The 19020-nt window shown below is 38.8% G+C and overlaps 1 protein-coding gene across 1 annotated transcript in view; it reads right to left on the minus strand.

The window, feature by feature from the left end:
* Nucleotides 1-19020, minus strand: part of SMG1 (SMG1 nonsense mediated mRNA decay associated PI3K related kinase) — a 97460-nt gene that overhangs the window by 15171 nt on the left and 63269 nt on the right. The window contains exons 35-54 of the mRNA XM_060122333.1: nt 18740-18917; nt 17917-18078; nt 16919-17136; nt 16463-16617; nt 14597-14819; nt 11883-12129; nt 11221-11450; nt 10080-10328; nt 9458-9596; nt 9269-9378; nt 8922-9140; nt 7475-7665; nt 6572-6744; nt 6143-6422; nt 5417-5689; nt 4954-5188; nt 4566-4792; nt 2126-2276; nt 1834-2023; nt 1169-1638 (exon numbers count right to left, since the gene is read on the minus strand). Of these exons, the coding sequence (XP_059978316.1) occupies nt 1169-1638; nt 1834-2023; nt 2126-2276; nt 4566-4792; nt 4954-5188; nt 5417-5689; nt 6143-6422; nt 6572-6744; nt 7475-7665; nt 8922-9140; nt 9269-9378; nt 9458-9596; nt 10080-10328; nt 11221-11450; nt 11883-12129; nt 14597-14819; nt 16463-16617; nt 16919-17136; nt 17917-18078; nt 18740-18917 (4320 nt within the window). The remainder of the gene's footprint in view (nt 1-1168; nt 1639-1833; nt 2024-2125; nt 2277-4565; nt 4793-4953; nt 5189-5416; nt 5690-6142; nt 6423-6571; nt 6745-7474; nt 7666-8921; nt 9141-9268; nt 9379-9457; nt 9597-10079; nt 10329-11220; nt 11451-11882; nt 12130-14596; nt 14820-16462; nt 16618-16918; nt 17137-17916; nt 18079-18739; nt 18918-19020) is intronic.

A 19020-nucleotide genomic window follows, 5' to 3' on the forward strand; every position in this document is an offset into this window, starting at 1 on the left:
TGCTCCGCGGCATGTGGGATCTGCCTGGACCAGGGCTCGAATCCGTGTCCCCTGCATTGGCAGGCGGATTCTTAACTACTGCACCACCAGGGAAGCCCCTCAACATTATATTTTTTAGAAGTAAAATAAATACCAAAAAATCCCAATGTGCTAGAAGGACTGTTAATATATAATAAATGCAACTTCAAAATTTGAATAAATTACTTTTCTTATGAGGTAAGAACACAGCTAATGATAAAACTGCAAACAGAAGGAAATACACTGGATCCATGCCCCACCAATTCCACTCTTGGGAAGTAGCTTCAATATAAATGAAGTTATTAACTGGTTTGTAACACTGCCAAATATAACTGCTTTATATACATTTCAGAAAACAAATTTGGTTACACAAAGTAACCAGTGTTTGTGCCAAAACAGATCCCAGGATAATGTAGTCCCCCAATATTACTCCATGAGTTACAACTTGTCTGAAGCTACTGACAATATTGAAGCCTATAATTGAAATAAAGAAAGAAGAAAAATAGCTATAATTTATACTGTGCTTAGTGTCTTACACAAATCATCATTTTTAACCTGCACAGTCATCAACATTTTAGAGAGGTACTGTCCCCATTCTACAAGTAAGGAAATCAGACCTTAAGGGAAGTTAAACTTAAGTTCATATACCTGAATCCAAATCCATCTCACTCCCCCAAAGCCTGTCATACTGCCTCTAAACAAACAAGGACAAAAACAGGCTTCTAAAAAACAGTTCGCAAGTGATGACCAATGTATGCACAGAGCTTAGAGAATCAGGGAAACAGAAGTCACTTTAGAAATAATTATGTTAGACAGTACAGAAGGCATATCCACCTAACGAACACATTCAACTGTTAGAAATTACATTTACAAGTAATACTTAATGAAAACACTAACCATACAACTCTGATGGAAACTAATTCAAAGGACACAAAGCATGAACACAAAATGATCTCAACTACGTAAAAGAGAAACAAGGAATAATTGGAAAGACAGCACTGGAATGCTAATGCATTTCGGTGTTTGCTCTGGGCTGGCACAATTCAGGAAGTTTAAAATTTTCTCTTCTTTATACTGTTCTGTATTAATTCCTGCAGTTTTTCAAATTCCTACATTGAGGAAAAACCCCTTTATAAAGAGAAATACTAACTTGAAACATGGCGATATGCAACTGAACGCGCTGTAGGCTTGTCTTACAGGAGGAGATACTCGTCTCCAGCCTGCGCACCAAGTCGTGCTTCTTCCAGGCAGTGTCGTAGGAGCTCGCCAGCACAGTCGCCCTGTTCATGACCAGCTGAGAGAACTTCCCGATCTGGATGTTGTGCTCCACTGCTTTTTTACACAGATCATCAACTGAAACTTTGCTTTCAGCACCAAAATCCTTTGCCTCCACTTGAGCAATAATGTCTACCCCTAGAGCACTGATGAAGCTGCACAGCGTGAGGCCCAAGGCTTGGTTCGGGAGTCCAATCAGGAGCTGCCGCACAAAGTCAGCTGTGAATGCTTTTATCGGTTTAGCCATCTGGTCTTCACTGAAACAAGAGTTTCTAAAAAGGGTTTTCACATTGACAATCTGTACAGGCCCATTTACAGTATTCTGATCTTCAAGTGAACTTGATCCTAAAAAAGGAAATTTTTCTTTCAGTATTTCATGCAACACTAAAATAAGGTAATAATGCTGCTTATTTAAAATCTTGAAGATTGCATTAACTTAGTATTTTAATTTAATTTACAATTAAATTAAGCCTACTCTATCCTGTCCCCCTCCAAAGTACTACACAACTAAACCCAGCTTGTTTAAGAGTGAAATATTACCTGACAAAGTTTTAGAAAAGGTACCACAGAGCCTGAAGAACTCCTTAATTGTCTGTAGTCGTTTTAGAAAGAAAATCTCTTCAAGCACCTGTCGGTGATTATCATCATCAAAAAAATTGACTTGGGTGCTCCTGGCTTCCCTTATAATGTCAATCTTTCGCCAAGCTATAGGAATTTCCATCTTATTTAGCTATGTAAATGAAAGAAAAGCAAGTTCACTTCTCCACTCTTCACACACTGAACAACTACTTTCCTACATTTGCATTATTCATAAAACCATGTCAATATTTACCTTTTCAACTAATAAGCCAAAAGCAGTCTCAACTTGGGCAAACATGCCATCAAATGCTACCAAAAGCATCTGGCCAGCTGACATTTTTGGTGTTTCATCAACTGAACCATTTCTTGGTTGGATTAATTCACCATATTGAGCATGAAGTATTCTAGAGGAAAAGAAAGGGGAGTTAAAACCCTCGCTGAAGAGTATTAAATTTGGGGGAAAATGTAAGATCAACAAGTCTTACAGCTAGTGTGTGGAGTCTAGGGGAAAAGTCTCTGTATGAAGGAAGGAGTGTTATTAGCCATCATTAATGTGAGTAAATTTTATGCAAATTTGAACTATGACATTTTAAAAAGAACTATATAAAGTATTACAGTCTCACTTTATACACAGAATGTAAAATAATATAAAATGACAATTTTTTTTTAAATGTCGAGAATCACACAGTTCTAAAGCCGGTGGACCTAGCAAAAATTGTCAAGTATGTTCACACTACTGTCACATGGCAGAGCCAGCTACAGACAGTAAATGGAAATACCTATCATTTTTGGCATGCTGAGTTTCGAATAATGCATAGCTTGAAGGTAGGTCTTCAGAAATTTGCCTTTCACATTATCATTAAATTAAGAACTTACGTAGTGTTTATGTATCCAAGCACTATTCTAAACATTTTATATAAAAAAGCAAAAATACAATTCCCAGTACCTATGACTACTATCAGTAAAACTAATGTTAACTAGATTTTCAACTTTATCACACACACATAAATAGCTATAAAACTATTAGGAATTATTAAGAGAATTTAAAATTTAGGCTACCCGAGAAATTTCTAATGGAAAAAGAGCTGCATGATGGTATAAAGTTTTACTTGAGATTACCAAAAAGTTTCTCCAATACAAGATACACACAGGCTGTAACAGAATCAAACACGAAGTCTGTAACCCAATGCATACATGGAAGGAAACATTCCTCCATTTGACAGTAAAGGGAATCTAGATTAGATATTAAGGGAAAATAAGGGCTGAAATTTTGTGAGGAAGAAAAGTGTATAGATTTAGCATCTAAGTTTTAAAATAATGTTAGAAATTTTATGATAAAGCTCTTGTGCAAATAATCTAAATCACTATTTGGCTGGCATTTATGTTTATGCTATACTGATTACAGTTACTTTTTAAATTTTATGGTAAAACAACTACAAAGAAACAAGAAAATAGGAAAATTTTTAATGCAACATAAAAGAAAACATTAAGGAGCTGTTACCTTTTTTGGTGAAATAAGGCACCATAAATTAAGAAAAATAAGTTTACATTTTAGATATATACTTCCTGCAGTTTAAGAATGAAAAGGTATTTGCTTCAAAATAACTGGAGCAGTACAATTTAAATAAGATTAAACAGGTGCGAGAGAGAGAGATTAACCAGGTACAGATAATTACTGAAGTTGGTAAAATGGAGGTTCATTACTATTCTACTTTCTTGTATCTTGGAATTTTCCCATGGGAGGAAGTATGGTGGGTCAATTCATTTCTACTCTCTCAATTATACCTTCTGAAGGGAACTGGACATCAGAATGCCAAAGAAAGAGGCCTTGAGTCACGAAGCACAAAGGGTAGGGCTTAGCTTTGGGTACAGTGCATGGCTGGAGAAACTGCCCAACCTCTACAGGTTCCAAAGTCAAACTGTTACCCTAGATTTAAGAGTCAAGAAATACAATGTTCAATACCTAAAACAAACTTATAAAACTTAAGCTAACTTAAAAGTGTTCATCTGAAATGAGGTGTATACTCCACTAGCTAACTAAACTGGCTCAGATGCTTCCATGGAGTTCCAAGGGCTGGCTTAAAAAGTACCACACTCTACTTTGTGTGTGTGCACATGTATGGTGAAACTACAGCCCTAAAAGAATACATATATGTATGTGATAAAACACACACACACACACACACACACACACACACGAGTGCATGTGTAACTGGTGAAATCTGAGTAAGCTCTGTGGACTGTACCGATGTCAATTTCACGGTGTTGCTACTGTACCATAGGTATGCAAGATGTTACACTGAAGGAGGAATGAAGGGTACACAAGACCTCCCTGCACACTTTTTTTTTAAACACAACTGCCTATGAGTCTGTAATTATTTCCAAATAAAAGGGTTTTTTGTTTTTTGTTTGTTTGTTTTGGCCCTGCCTCAAGGCTCACAGGGTCTTAGCTCCCAACCAGGGATTGAACCCGTGCCCTCAGCGCAGAGTACTAACCACTGGATCACCAGGGAATTCCCCCAAATAAAAGGTTTTTTTTTTAAAGACATTACTTATAAATGCTTATATATATATATATATATATCTGCTCTGAAAATTAAAAGTAAGCTTACAGTAAAATAAGAACTCAAAACTTTTATCTGGCTACCCATCTCTTTCACAAGAAAAGAGAACACAGCTTAGCATTCACTTGCCTGGCAACATCGATGTAATGAGCATGTGTTTCTTCCTCAAGTCCCATAGCTGCATTTCTTAAATAGGCTTGAAGAGATTCAACTAGAGTCTGCAGAGGAACACCATCAGTTGTCTGCTCAATAAGACTGTCCAGTTCATGAAGCATACTTTCTAATGTGTATTCTCCTTTCATTAAACATCTCAGTGCTTCTGGAAATATGATTTGCCGGAAATTTGAATTTAATTCCTATAAATATGTGAGAAACATATTTTAATGCTTTCTGAGTTTAGAGAAAGCAGCATTAAAAGGGAGGAAGTCAAATCACTTTTCGGACCCAGAGATGAGAAACACAACGTTCAATACCTAAAACAAACTTCTAAAATTTAAGCTAATTTAGAAGTACTCACCTGAAGTGAGGTGTATACACCATTAGCTAAGTGAACTGCCTCAGATGCTTCCATGGGGTTAGGAATGTCTAAGTCTTGTGGCACTAGGTGACACTGCTTCAGTAACTGAACAAGGCATGTGACATTTCCACTCATACTGCAGAGCTCCTCCAAGAACCAGGCTCCATCCCGAGAAGTCAGATCAACCAGCTGCTCTCCAGCACTCGAAGCTGCACCTTCCATCATTAGGTTACGTCTAAAAAATGAGATAAATATTTGTACAGTGAAACTGACTTAGCTAAACACACATAAATGGGATATCTCAAAATCTGAAAGGAAATAAAGCAGTCTTACACCGAGCAAGACTAATGAAAGAAAAAGGATATCTTAAGTTTGGGATCAAACAAAAGACACATGAACTCTCCATAAGCATCAATGTTCGCAAGACAATGAAATGGTCTCACTATGTGGTCAGCTAACTCACCTTGTGAGGGTACAAAGGGCAGAAATAATAACACTTGCTAGACTCAAAGATCCTTCCTCTCCGTTCTCGTGAAGGAAAACTTTGATACAACGTTCAATTTCTTTCAACTGATCTTCACAAACAGGTACAGTGACAGCTTCCTGTTTCAAGCGTTCCACCTGTCTAATAAGACGGCTGTTTATGTCTGTTGCGTACCGCTGCAGGGTCATCTCAGTGGCAGTGATGAACTGACACACGGTTGGGGGTGGCTGGGGCGCATACTGCACTTCATATCTGTAAACAGAGAAAGAGGTGCTTGTAAAAAAAGTTCACGCCTTACAAAATACGAAAAAAGACAATATGGAATACTGCATTTGATCTTCAAACCTTGAAGAGTAGAAATCATTATTTCCATTTTACAGAAAAGGTCTCGAAAGCGAAAGTAGCTTCCTAAGATAACTTGTTAGTGAGCGATAGAATCAATATTTGAATTCAGCTCTCTTTACCCTGATCCAACCATGCTTACACTGGGATACATTTTAATCAATTAGGAAAAACACACTGTCTTTTAAAGGAAAACGTTGAGCTCAAACCCTCTTAAAACCAAGAGAAAAGTGACTCCATTTAAATTCCATCTATCAACCATTTCTTTCAGAAAAATAGAATACTATGCAATTAAAAACATGAACACAACTTTGCTTCCAGTCCCAATGAGAAGTAAAGAAAATGGAAAGTGATCAAACTTACTTCCTGTAGAGATCCTGACAGCGCTCTACTGTGGTGTTACAGATGAGCTCTTCCATCCAGGTTTTCCATTGCTCAATTCGATGTTTCTGAAATATAGCCTTCGGATACTGCAGAGCTACGGTTGCATAGTGGTGCAGCTGCTCCAGACAGCCTCGCAGCACCGAGCGCCTCTGCTGCAGGAGGGTACCGACTTCCCCCTCCAGCTGCTCACACTGGCTGATCAAGTGGGCCTGGCCAGCATTCTGCAGAAAGGCTGTTGCTGGCACATAGCTTGGAGGACCTTTGGGTAAAAGATAATCATTGATTACAATGAAACCATTTCAAATCAGCAGTTACTGAAAGGGAGGACAAACCAGAACTCCACACACGAACACAACAACAACAAAACCCACATGCTCACATGTATATCTAAAATAAGTCAGCCCATACCAAGGTCCATTTGTGTGCTTATCTCCTGAAGCAAACTTGCCAGCTGTGTTGCTTCTAAATTATTGAATGCAGCCTGATAATGTGTTATCCACTGTTCAAATTCATTCAGCTTCACCTGGATTGCTTCCTGAACAGCTCTTTGCTGAGTCTGTAGTTGAGTGTGTTCAGAATACCTAATGGAAGGAAAAATTTTTGATTGCTCTTCTTTCTTCTGTGTACTTTCATCACCCTGGAAGTACATTTTGCTTATACTTGGACTGCCTGGTAAGCTCCTTTTCAATCTTGAGGGCACTGCTCAACTGTCCTTTCCTTCTCTGTTTTTTCCTGACCCTACAGAGTTCCCTAACTACACTCAACATTTTAAATAAAATTCTACCACATTTGCCAGGGTTACGAGTTATTTGAAGTATGGAAGACTGAGACTTAATAGGTCTCCGTAATCTCAGCGTCTCCGGCAGTGTTTGGCACTTATACATTTAACCACCCTTCACTGAGCTGGGCAGCCGCTCTGTGCAAGGTTCATTCACTTAGATCACTTTTAGTTTAATGCTCAAAAAAACTCAGCCAAGCAGACAAGATCCACTGCACAAATGAATAAGGATTCAGATACAAACCGCAGAGAGAAAACCAAACCCCAGGTTTTCTGAATCCAAGTTCAGTGTTCTAACCACCATGTCCACCATCTCCCATAGTTACTCAAACATGTAAATTAAATATAATAAAGCAGAAAATTTAAGTGAATTCTGCTTTATTAACACTTTGAAAATGCAGTCCTTGGGAGAGCTTTATTTATCTGAGTTGCTGCAATAATTCTAATTCAAGTTGACAATGTTTACACAAAAATATGAAAATTATCCTTAATGGCATATCTTTAGAAATAAAAGTTCAACACTTGTTTTAAACCTGTGTTGCAGAGTATGAGAAGGATGATCCACTCCTTCAGCTCCTTCTAGAAATTCTATTTCTTCCAACAGTTTGCCCTGCAGTTTTTCCACATCTGTTAGTTGCTCTTGCAAGCTCAGGTATTCATCTAAACTGCTGTCCAGCTTGGGAAGTACAACCAGCATCTCGTCCCTATTCTTAAACCAGTTCACCTGTAAAAAGACATTATTAGGAAGATTCTTATATAGGGCTGACTATGAGATATGATGATGTCTGTCAGAAGGATCATGTTAGAAGGACATTCTGCACATGTTACTCTACTTAAATCTCAACAAAGCCGGGGTGTGTGTGTATGATGGCATCACCCATATTTTTACAAAGATAACTAATGCAGTCAATTCAAACAGCCATAAAATGAAGACTCAATTCCACAATAACACGCAGTTACCACCATGCCACACAAAACAAGATTAGCATCACTGGCTGCCACGATATTAAAATCAAGAAGGAGGGAGGCTATCCAAGTAAAGAACACTTAAAACCGTCATTGGTAAACACTTTTCAGTCTATTAAGAAAGGTATAATTTTTTCAAATCATTAACCCACCTCCCATGTGTGAGGGTGACTGTGTGTCTTTGCATGGGAGCATTTCTTAGTGAAAGATCACAGCAAACTGTGTCTTACTTCGCTGACATTTCAGTATTATACACTACAGTCGTACAAAACCAATTTTTAGAAAAAGTTTCACTCTTGGACTTCCCTGGGGATGCAGTGGTTAAGAATCCACCTGCCAATGCAGGGGACACGGGTTTGAGCCCTGGTCCAGGAAGATCCCACATGCCACGGAGCAACTAAGCCCGTCTGCCACAACTACTGAGCCTGTGCTCTAGAGCCCGCGAGCCACAACTACTGAGCCCATGTGCCTAGAGCCCGTGCTCTGCAACAAGAGAAGCCACCGCAATGAGAAGCCCGCGCACCGCAACGAAGAGTAGCCCTGCTCGCCACAACTAGAGAAAGCCCGTGCACAGCAACAAAGACCCAATGCAGCCAAAAATAAATTAATTTTTTTAAAAAAAGAAAAAGTTTCACTCAACTTTTTTATGGACATGTTAACTTTTTTTTTTTTGGCCATGCCACACAACTTGTGGGATCTTAGTTCCCCGACCAGGGCTAGAACCTAGGCCCCAGCAATGAAAGCGCCGAGTCCTAACCACTGCACTGCCACGGAATTCCCTGGACATGTTAACTATTTTTTTTTTTTTTTTTTTTTGGTTCCATCAAGTCTTAGTTGTGGCAGGCAGGCTCCTTAGTTGTGGCATGCATGTGGGATCTAGTTCCCGGACCAGGGGTCAAACCTGGGCCCCCTGCATTGGGAGGGCGGAGCCTTAACCACTGTGCCACCAGGGAAGTCCTGGACACGTTAACTATTAACCAAAAGATGACGATGACTTATTATCATTGGCCTCACCTTAATTTCAGCTACTCTTGAAGAAAAAAGGCTGCGAGTGATCTCTCGTTCCATCTCTCTCTTGCTCTGCTTGCTCTCGGCCTGCTGGCCCCCTCCACCATAGACGGCACCAGCAAACCCGGCCTCACCCCCAGCTGTCCAGTCCACCAGGGGGTCATACACAAAGGCCTCTAGCAGTGTCAGCAGAGTCTCTCTGCCACGCCGCATAATGTGTAGAACCTGTTTTCAGAAGACTTTTAATTAAGTTTTGCCACAAGTTTCCTCATTAAAATGTAGTTTTTCATTCCAAAGGATTTGTTGATTTAAACAGGTACACTAAGAGGTGTAAGAGAAAAAAAACCACATACCTGCTCACATGAAAGCCTAAAAACACCTTCTACTCCAGTTACACCCAGTGCTGTTTCAATGTTCTGTGTCATTCGAAAAGGTACTTTCTCAGGAACTCTAAGGCTTTTACCTTGAAAAGATAAATCATTATATTTTTGTCCTTTCACCAAAATAAATTCGACGCTCATATAAAAAGTCTTTAATTTTACCTTTTTCAAAGCAAACATTGTAATCTATGTGAACAACCTCTCCAGTCGTCATATCAATGAGAACATTATCCAGATGTCTATCTCCAAGGCCAATTATGTATCCGACCATAGACATGACTGCAGTAGATCTGGCATAAGACTAAAGAAGAGGGGATGGGGGAGCAAGTTAAGCATCATTAGCAAATTTCCTTCCAACATGGACTTGATTCTCTAAAATTTACAAACCTCCATAATCCTACTCCCTTATTTCTAAATAAACAGCTAGCGCTCTGCAGGGACGCTGCACGTAGTCACAGAAACTCTGCACTGAGCAACAGCATACGACACAGGTTGGTCCAACTTAATCATTATCAGAATGCAGGATTTAAAAAAACAGAACTATTCTTCAGCCTCTCTAGTTTTTCCCTTTCTAAAGTTTTTATTCTCCTTTTCATTTAATCCATAATCCCCTCCATTCTGCCTTCATCCAGTCATGGCTATGCCTCATAAAAATAAATGTAATATAAGATTCAAATGCAGGTCTCAAACTACCAAGTCTGGAGGGAGGCAGGAGGAAGGTGAACAAGACAAGACAGGAAGCAGGCAAAGAAACAATAATACTAGTCTAAAACAAAACACATACCTGTGTGACTCTCCACCATTCATCAGGGGTGGTGCAAGATGACCAAAGCTCTTTAGCGAGGAGATTTGGGGGCGTGGCCTCCATTAACTCTTCTAATACCGCCTTCATCACATGAAGAGGCCAATCCCGTCGGGACACATCCAGACTAAGTCCAACTGCTTTCAAAGCAGGACTAATTTTACTATAATAAAGTTCACTAGGACGGGGTACAATTCCAGGATTCTGAGGAGTTTGGTAGGAATCTTGGGCCTTTAAAAAAATTTTTTTTAAGGAAAGATCAACTTTCTTTAAATAAGGATAAAGATTACCTTGAATATAAAGCAGTATTTTAAAAACTGGTTTTTCAGCGGAACTCTCTACTTAGCTAGCTAAATCTCATCCATCAAATAGCCAAGTCGTCTGGACTATCCATCTTTCTTACAATCTACATATCATTTTCTTAATTTGGTCTTACTACTTTATTGAAAACTCTGTCTACTGTTATATTTTCTTGAGGTTCAATTCAAGCTCAACATCCAAGTTACATTCTTCTTTGTAACATATAATTCTGTTTAAAATTTACCACTCATTTATTGCACATATTTCATTCTTCACCAATATGACTTAATCAATGTAAAATTAACAACAGATATTCAGAAACACCTTAGACAAAAATTTAAATAGCCCTTCTCTAATTCCACCTCCAATTCACCCCCTCAGTACCTGTTCTGTAGTCTCCTAGGCCTACCTAAAAAAATCTGAAGCCTTTCAAACTCTTGCTCCTTCCCATACCTGCCCTACTTAGATTCATTTTATTTGTCTAGATGTTGGAACCTGAAGTTGTGACTTTAAAAATTTATCTTCTTATCTGTAGTACTTAGTACTACTCCTGTAATATACACTAAGCACTCAGCTACTTAGCTAAATGAATTCTAAAAAACTGTTCTAAATCGTAATAAATTTCACGGGTACAAAATAGGATGCCACAGTGATTAACTCCAAATTTAAAGTTGTGTCTATTCCTTCTTTAACTCTTATAAACTTGGAAAAAACCTCAAGGGCAGTAAGACTAGAAATATGTCACATGTAACAGAGAACAGACTAATATATATACTTGTTTATTAACATTCAAATAAAAGCACATATTTTAATTTTAATCAACCTTTTGTGCTTGTAAGGCAGCTTCCCGTTGTTGCCATCGTTTGTAAAGACCAAATAAGGGTGTGGCTCCATCCACCCACTGGATTAGGCCTGATCGAGTTCCTAGTGGTGTTACAGAATAGTGTCGAGCATGGAAACGGGGTGTTTCCTGGCGATTGATTGTAGCAAACATAGTATTTACAATAGACAGAAATTGCATTATTCTCTCATCCAGATGTAAATCCTCCAATCCTATGGAAACAAAATTAAAGTAGCTAGAGTAGGTGACCAGATGGGGTGAAGTGCAATGGGATGGGACTGGAAACATACCACTTTTTTGTGCTCCTCTCAATCAGCAACAGCAGTCAAGAAGTGACAGCCAAAGAAGCACAATGAGAGCATTAGACAACATTCTATTGTCACAAGGTATTAGATACTAGCATTATTAGCTGTACCTCAGTTGCCCTGCTTCTATAAGTTCATAAGCAAGAAGAGAGGAAGCAATGGAAAATCATACTACACAGCCTCCAACTACTTCTATCAAAATACAGGATACTCCAGGCTATTCACAACATATAGATATTCACCTAAAACAATCCTAACACACACTCACACACACACACACACACACACTCACACACACAGTGTTAATAATCAGACTAATGTTCTTCTTTTAAATCTCACCTTTAAAAAGATAAGGATAGCTCTTCCCATCTGATCCGAGAAAGAGAAGTTTCTTTGGCTTGGTTTTGGTAGGTAAGATTGTGATGGTTCCACCCACACTGTGGATTGTGACAGTGTCTCTGGCTGAGACTTCTCCAGGAAGAGCAATTTCAGTGTTAGTCATGGCAGCCAGCCACGGGCTGATTTCTTCAAGACGCAAGATGTAACTTGCACGTTTCTGTGCTCTCTGTTGCAAACTCAGCATTATCTATATTTAAGATAGGAAAAGTTTACAATACCATTACAACACTTATTTTCTTCTCCATTCTATCTGGCTTAAAGATAAATTTAAAATACAAACACCTCCTGTCTAGTTCTTACATTTAATTTGATGTTACATATTCAGGCCATCCTGGGAGGGGAAACACTGGTGTGCTGATATGCTCTAGGTGATTTCTACTTTGTTCAGACCTCTCCCACCTCCTCTGTACAAATATGCAATGAAATCATAGCAGATGGAAAGAAATCACTACTGTGATCACAAAATTCAAGGCTTGCAGCAAATTCCCCACTGTTAAGCTATGTCCAATCAATGCCCAAACAAGTCACTTCAGTCCTTGCAGTAGAGCAAAAGATACAGCCAGCTATTGGCTGTCAGGTAGACACACACTTAAGGAAGCCATCTGAAAATGTGGTAACAATTTAGAGCTCTGACTACTTTAAGTATGCAGAAAAACACACAATCTCTTATAACTCACAGGAGTGGATCATGTATAGCTGTATCTCTACTTGTAGCTAACTCAATAATCTACACCTGATTTAATGAACTCTGGGCTCTGCTTTCATGTGAAAATTTTTAAATCAATCTTTTGCAACATTTGTTCATAAAAGGAAAAAGACAACTGGAAACACCTCAAGTATCCACTGACAGGACAAAGGATAAACTGTGGTATTGTCCCATAATCTATCAATGTTCAGCTGTATACAAAATATGGATGACATTAAAACAAAAACAAAAACCTAATGCTGATCCATCAATTATGGAAGTGGTAAACACATGCATGTACATACAATATAATCTCATTTATATGAAATTCAAAAACAGGAGAAGCTAAACAATATACCATTTAGAAATGTATCAGTAAAAACTGTTTAAGTAAGTAATGATTAATTCAAAATTCAGAGCAGTGGTTGTGGAAAGGGAGATATAATTATGGAGGGACATAGGACTTCTAAAAGTTTTCTCTATGACTTATTTCACACACACACACACGGGGTTTTTTAAAAGTACTCCCCCTGGGAAGGGGGTGGGGGTGGGGGAAGGACTGGGATCAGCAGATACTAACTAGTATACATAGGATGGATGAACAACAAGGCCCTACTGTATAGCACCGGGAACTATATTCAGTATCCTGGGATAAACCATAATGGAAAAGAATATGAAAAAGAATGTAAGTCTATATATATAAAAGAGTCACTTTGCTGTACATCAGAAAGTAACGCCACATTATAAATCAACTATACTTCAATTAAAAAAAAAACTATTCTCCCTGTCTCCTCCTCTGGATTTCTTGGTTGATTTACTGAGAAGAACACAAAGAAGCAAGAAACTACTGCTGGAACACAAGAAAACAAGTTTTGGCTAGGCCACACATAATAAACTTCATCCTTCATGTTAGTGCTCTTATCTTGTGCTTCTAAGGCATTTCCCCTGAATTTAGCATTTCTTCTAGTTTCCTCTACTTTGCATTTACTAGTTAAAGTCAGGTATATTTTTTGTCTCTACACTATATCTTTTAATAGTTTTTTCATTACTAAAGTTAATGAAATCAGTTAAGAACAATATAGGAAAGGGATAGGAAAAGAAGGGATAAGAAAAAAAGCTACAAGGTAGCCTAAATAGGCTCCCCTGGTGGCACAGTGGTTAAGAATCCTCCTGCCAATGCAGGGGACACGGGCTCGAGCCCTGGTCAGGGGAGATCCCACGTGCTGCGGAGCAACTAAGCCCGTGTGCCACAACTACTGAAGCCCGCGTGCCTAGAGCCCGTGCTCTGCAACAAGAGAAGCCACTGCAATGAGTAGCTTGCGCACCGCAGCGAAGACCCAACACAGTCAAAAGTAAAATAAATAAATTTTAAATAAATAAATAAACAGGCTCCCCCAACTAGTGGTGCTGTTGCTGAAACATATGAAAACCAAAGAACATACAGAATTAAGGGGACCAAAACATAAAAAATAAGGATTCTCAAGTATTTAATTACACTAATCATCCCTCAAACAGGCTATGCAGAATTGCTGTCAAAGAATTCCTTATAAAAATTGATGTTGTTACGTGTGAATATTTTGTCTGTTAGAAATACTGAATACCATTCCACCAAGAAAAACTACATAGGTCCAAGATTAAATTTCTTAATTTTTTATGAGAAGAATATAGCAGGCAGTCAGTATTTAGCTCAAGGCCACAGCTCCCTCCTTGTCTAATTTCTTACAGTATATTCTTCCCTGGTGTGAACCCTCAGTAGATTAAAGTTTGCCACCCTAGGCCCACTCATCCTCAAATTCTTAAAAATGAAGAAAACACCTTTCTCTATATTCTTTACAAGAAACTGACCACTGGCTGCCTTCCATGGGCTTAGAAAGTTCTCTTGTGTTCTAAGTAAAAAGAGTCCCCTTACTTAAATTTTTCATCTCAGGGAATTTCCTATTTCAGTAGCATTCTTGAGATTTTTCTGTACCTCTTTAAATGGAATCCAGCTGCTTCCAGGCTTTGCAGGGTTTGATGGTGTCTTCAGTTTTTCTAGGGCATTTTCTATTGCATCACCGTAGTTATCCTGAAACCACTTTTCATGAGGTGTTTCTGCAGGGGCCGCCGTGATGCTCCTCACATGCTCCAAAGCAAACACAATGGGCTTCATCAAAGCCGTGTGCTTCTCCCGCATGATTGCAATTTTCTCTTCTCTGACCAGAAAGACGTAAAGAGTTCAATACAAACAAGGAACAATTTAATTGTCAAGTGTAAGTAAACAGTATCAAAGAATAGTCAAAATAAAGTAATAAAATATAAGCAAGGTAACTGACTAAAAACAGCATTGCAAAAAATCCAGCATATAAAAGAGGTGCCTTCTCTTTTCAACAAGTGGTGCTGGGAAAGCTGGATATCTTCTTACAAAAGAATGAAGCTGAACTCTTACCTTTTACTATATGTCAAAAAATAAGTCAAAATGGATCAAAGACCTTAACATAAAAGCTAAGGCTTTATTTAAAACTCTTAGAAGAAAACAAAAGAAAAAATTGATAAACTGGGCTACATCAAAACTAAAAAATCATGTGCATCAAAAGACATTTTTTTTTGACTTCCCTGGTGGCGCAGTGGTTAAGAATCCGCCTGCCAATGCAGGCCACACGGGTTCGAGCCCTGGTCCAGGAAGATCCCACATGCCACAGAGCAACTAACCCCGTGTGCCAGAACTACTGAGCCCACGTTCCACAACTACTGAAGCCCATGCTCTGCAACAAGACAAGCCACCGTGATGAGAAGCCCGCGCACCGCAACGAAGAGTAGCCCCTGCTCTCTGCAACTAGAGAACGCCCACGTGCAGCAAAGACCCAACACAGCCAGGAATAAATTTTTTTAAAAAAAGACTTTTTTTTTCACTCAAGAGAGTGAAAAAGACAATGCATAAAACAGGGGTAAAATATTTGCAAATCATGTGTATGATAAGGGATTAATATCCAAAATATTTAGAGAGCCCCTAAAACTCAACAACAATAAAACAACCCAGTTCAAAAATGGGCGAAGGATTCAAATAGACACTTCTCCAAAGGAGATATACAAATGGTCAATAAGCACATGAAAATATGCTCAACGTTATTAGTCATTAGAGAAATGCAAATCAAAGCCACAAGATACCATTTCACACACATTAGGATGTTACTATCAAAAAGACAGAAAACAACAAATGTTGGCAAGGGTATGGAGAAATTGGAACCTAGTTTACCACTTCCTCTACAAGTTAAACATAGAATTACTATCTGACCCAGCAAATCCACTGGCTCACACACAATTAAAAGCAGGGACTCAAACAGATATTTGTGTGGTGAGAGAAGCATTGTTTACAATAGCCAAAAGACAAGAGCAACTCAAGTGTCCATTGACAGATGAGTGCATAAATAAAACGTGGTATATCCATACGATGGAATGTTATTTAGCAGTAAAAAGGAAGGAAATTCTGATACATGGTACAACATGGAATGAACCTTCAAAACATTATGATAAGTGAAATAAACCAGACACAAAAGGACAAATACTATATGATACCAGTCACACGAAGTACTCAGAATAGTCAAATTCATAAAGACAGAAAGCAAAATAGTGGTAACCAGGGGCTGGGGATAGGGGAGAAGGGAAGTACTATTAAATGGGTACGGAGATGTTCAGGATGATGGATAAGTTCTGGAACTGGACATCACACTGTGAATGTACTTACCGCAACTGAACTGTACACTTAAAATTAGTTAAAATGACAAACTTCATATGTATTTTACATTAAAAAAAAAAAGAGGCAGCTATATTTTTGGAGTGTAAGTATATGAAAACATACTTGCGTAAGGTATTGTTGTTCTGGACTCTCTTCACCTCATCTTCCAGCTGCTGAATTCGTCTCAGGACATACATGTGTTGCTGTAACAGAACTCCCAACCAGAGCTCATCCCAGAGAACAGTGACCCTGCGCAGCTCAGCCACGAGCATCTGAACCTGCACACACGGCACATCCAAATATGCTCATCTACAAATCTACACACAGCACAGTTCTGCAAACACTGGATATTGCAAGTGAAATGTGTGCATCTTGTTCATTAACCAATTAGAGAACCTTGATCAGTGATTCTATCAGTAAAGATTTATAAAACCAATTTTGGTTATTTTAAAAGCTTTACTCCTTGAATAATATTTCTGTAACAGTTTTATGGGTTTAGTTTTTAGGTGAGTTTTTTTGGGTGGGGGGGTGGTGACAATAAAAATTTATTTTAAAACATATGAGTTGGTTTTTTTGTACCTGTAACACCATAGTTGGGTTTGCAGAGGACAGTTTATCTACAATTTTGCTGTAGCAATCCTGCATCATGGCTTGGTCTTCATTCAATCCACTTTTAGGCTCATCCTTATTGCTATCTTGAGAAGCAGGAGGACTTCCTCCCTCACACTCAGAAACTAGCAATTCTTCTCCTTGAATATTGCCAAGTAAAGTTGGAATTGCAGAGGAAAATTTATTTCCTAAAGTGAAATGGGAGAATAAGGTATAATTTGGATACTTCTCCATGTGCATATGTTGAGTTAGGGAAAACATCAATAATGTATTTGATCCCAGAGCACTCATTTAACTAATTTTGCCTTCTGTGCACTAAGCTGACCAAAGATCATGGATATTTTGCCTTTTTACAAGTTCAGCTTCTATATTTATTAATATTATAAGCTAATAAAAGATAAATGGGGGGGCTTCCCTGGTGGCACAGTGGTTGAGAGTCCGCCTGCTGATGCAGGGGACACGGGTTTGTGCCCTGGTCCGGGAAGATCCCACATGCCGCGGAGCGGCTGGGCCCATGAGCCATGACCGCTGAGCCTGCGCGTCCGGAGCCTGTGCTCCGCCAACAGGAGAGGCCACAACAGTAAGAGGCCCGCATACCGAAAAAAAAAAAAAGATAAATGGGGGAAAATATAATAAATGAGTCTCAACAAATAAAGTGTTCCCCCAGCCAGAGCCCAGAACTTATTTTCCATCCTTGTCTGCCAGTTAATTCAGCTAGGTGAACCTGAGATTTCTCCAAGCCTTGGTGGGTTACTGTGAGGCTGAAGATATCATGTAAAGCACACATCCTACTGCCAGACATGGTAGTTACTCACTCAATAAATGGTGTTATTATTGTTACTATTATTATTATGGAAAAATTACAAACTCTATCAACTCTGGAACATAAAGCTCAAAAAATTTTACCTAAAAAATGTTGTTTGCAAACTCATTTATACTTAAAGTAGCAGTATTTTAAAATTCCTTACCTGAAGCCTGTGATTCACTACTAAGCGATATGGTGCCCACTATTGCAGGATACAATATGAGATGTGGGGAATCTTGAGCCACACGGCAGAGAAGGTTACAAATACTTTGGCGCACATACACTTCAGGGTGGTTTAAGCGTGAGAAAAGTTGTGGAATAATTCCTTCAGGATAAGAAAGAAAAATACTTTAAAGTTATTAAAAACAGTCAACATGGTGGAGGCAAAAGGATAAAACTTGATATATGTCAGCATAAGTTCCAAGAACCTCAAATTTCTCCCTGTGATAGCAAAGAACCATACACAATAGTTCTTGATTTGCAAGTTTAGTTAGGGTACAGAGCTATAATCAAAATCCTAAGCAATTCAAAAATGTTATAGAGAAATATATTTTCGTGAGTGCCTGTAAAAGAAGGCAGAAACAGACAATTTTTCAAAGGGTATATGAAAGTTTTTGAAACTTATTCTTACCACTCTCTCCAAAATTCCTTTTGTATATAAAAAGCTTCCGCCTCTCAGCCTTCCATTTCTCTGAAAGGTGGGAGGGAAGTGGTATAACAAGCAGTCCAGAGTGTCCTATGAACTAATATAGCTATTTCATAACACACTCAAATAGTAAACATAGAGGAACTTTTTTTTTTGGCCACGCCACTTGGCATGTGTGATCTTAGTTCCCTGACCAGCAATTGAACCCATGCCCCTCTGCAGTGGAAGCGCAGAGTCTCAACCACTGGACCTCCAGGGAAGTCCAGGGAACTATTATTTTTCAACAGCCTTATTATCTTCTACCCAGAAATAATTCTTCCTGAAACATTTAGACTATCACCTCTCCATGGCGCAGTAGGTGTTGTTTCCAAGCCATGTTCCAGATACTGCCTAAGCTCTCCAGCATGCTTCACAAGCAATCTGAGCAATCGCAACGTGGCCATCACAATCACGTCGTCCGTGCTCTGCTCTGCTCTGTGACTTAAATGTAGCCGAGGGTCATCTTCATCTAAAGGAATCTAAGGATGAAAAACAAAAGGAAAAAATAAGACAATTCAGAATACTGCTTCCATCTACGAGAAAAGAAATTTCAAATAAACTTTCCTAACAGAACACTGTGCT

This window comes from Lagenorhynchus albirostris, chromosome 15 (genome assembly GCF_949774975.1).
Source record: "Lagenorhynchus albirostris chromosome 15, mLagAlb1.1, whole genome shotgun sequence".
NCBI classification, from domain to species: domain Eukaryota; kingdom Metazoa; phylum Chordata; class Mammalia; order Artiodactyla; family Delphinidae; genus Lagenorhynchus; species Lagenorhynchus albirostris.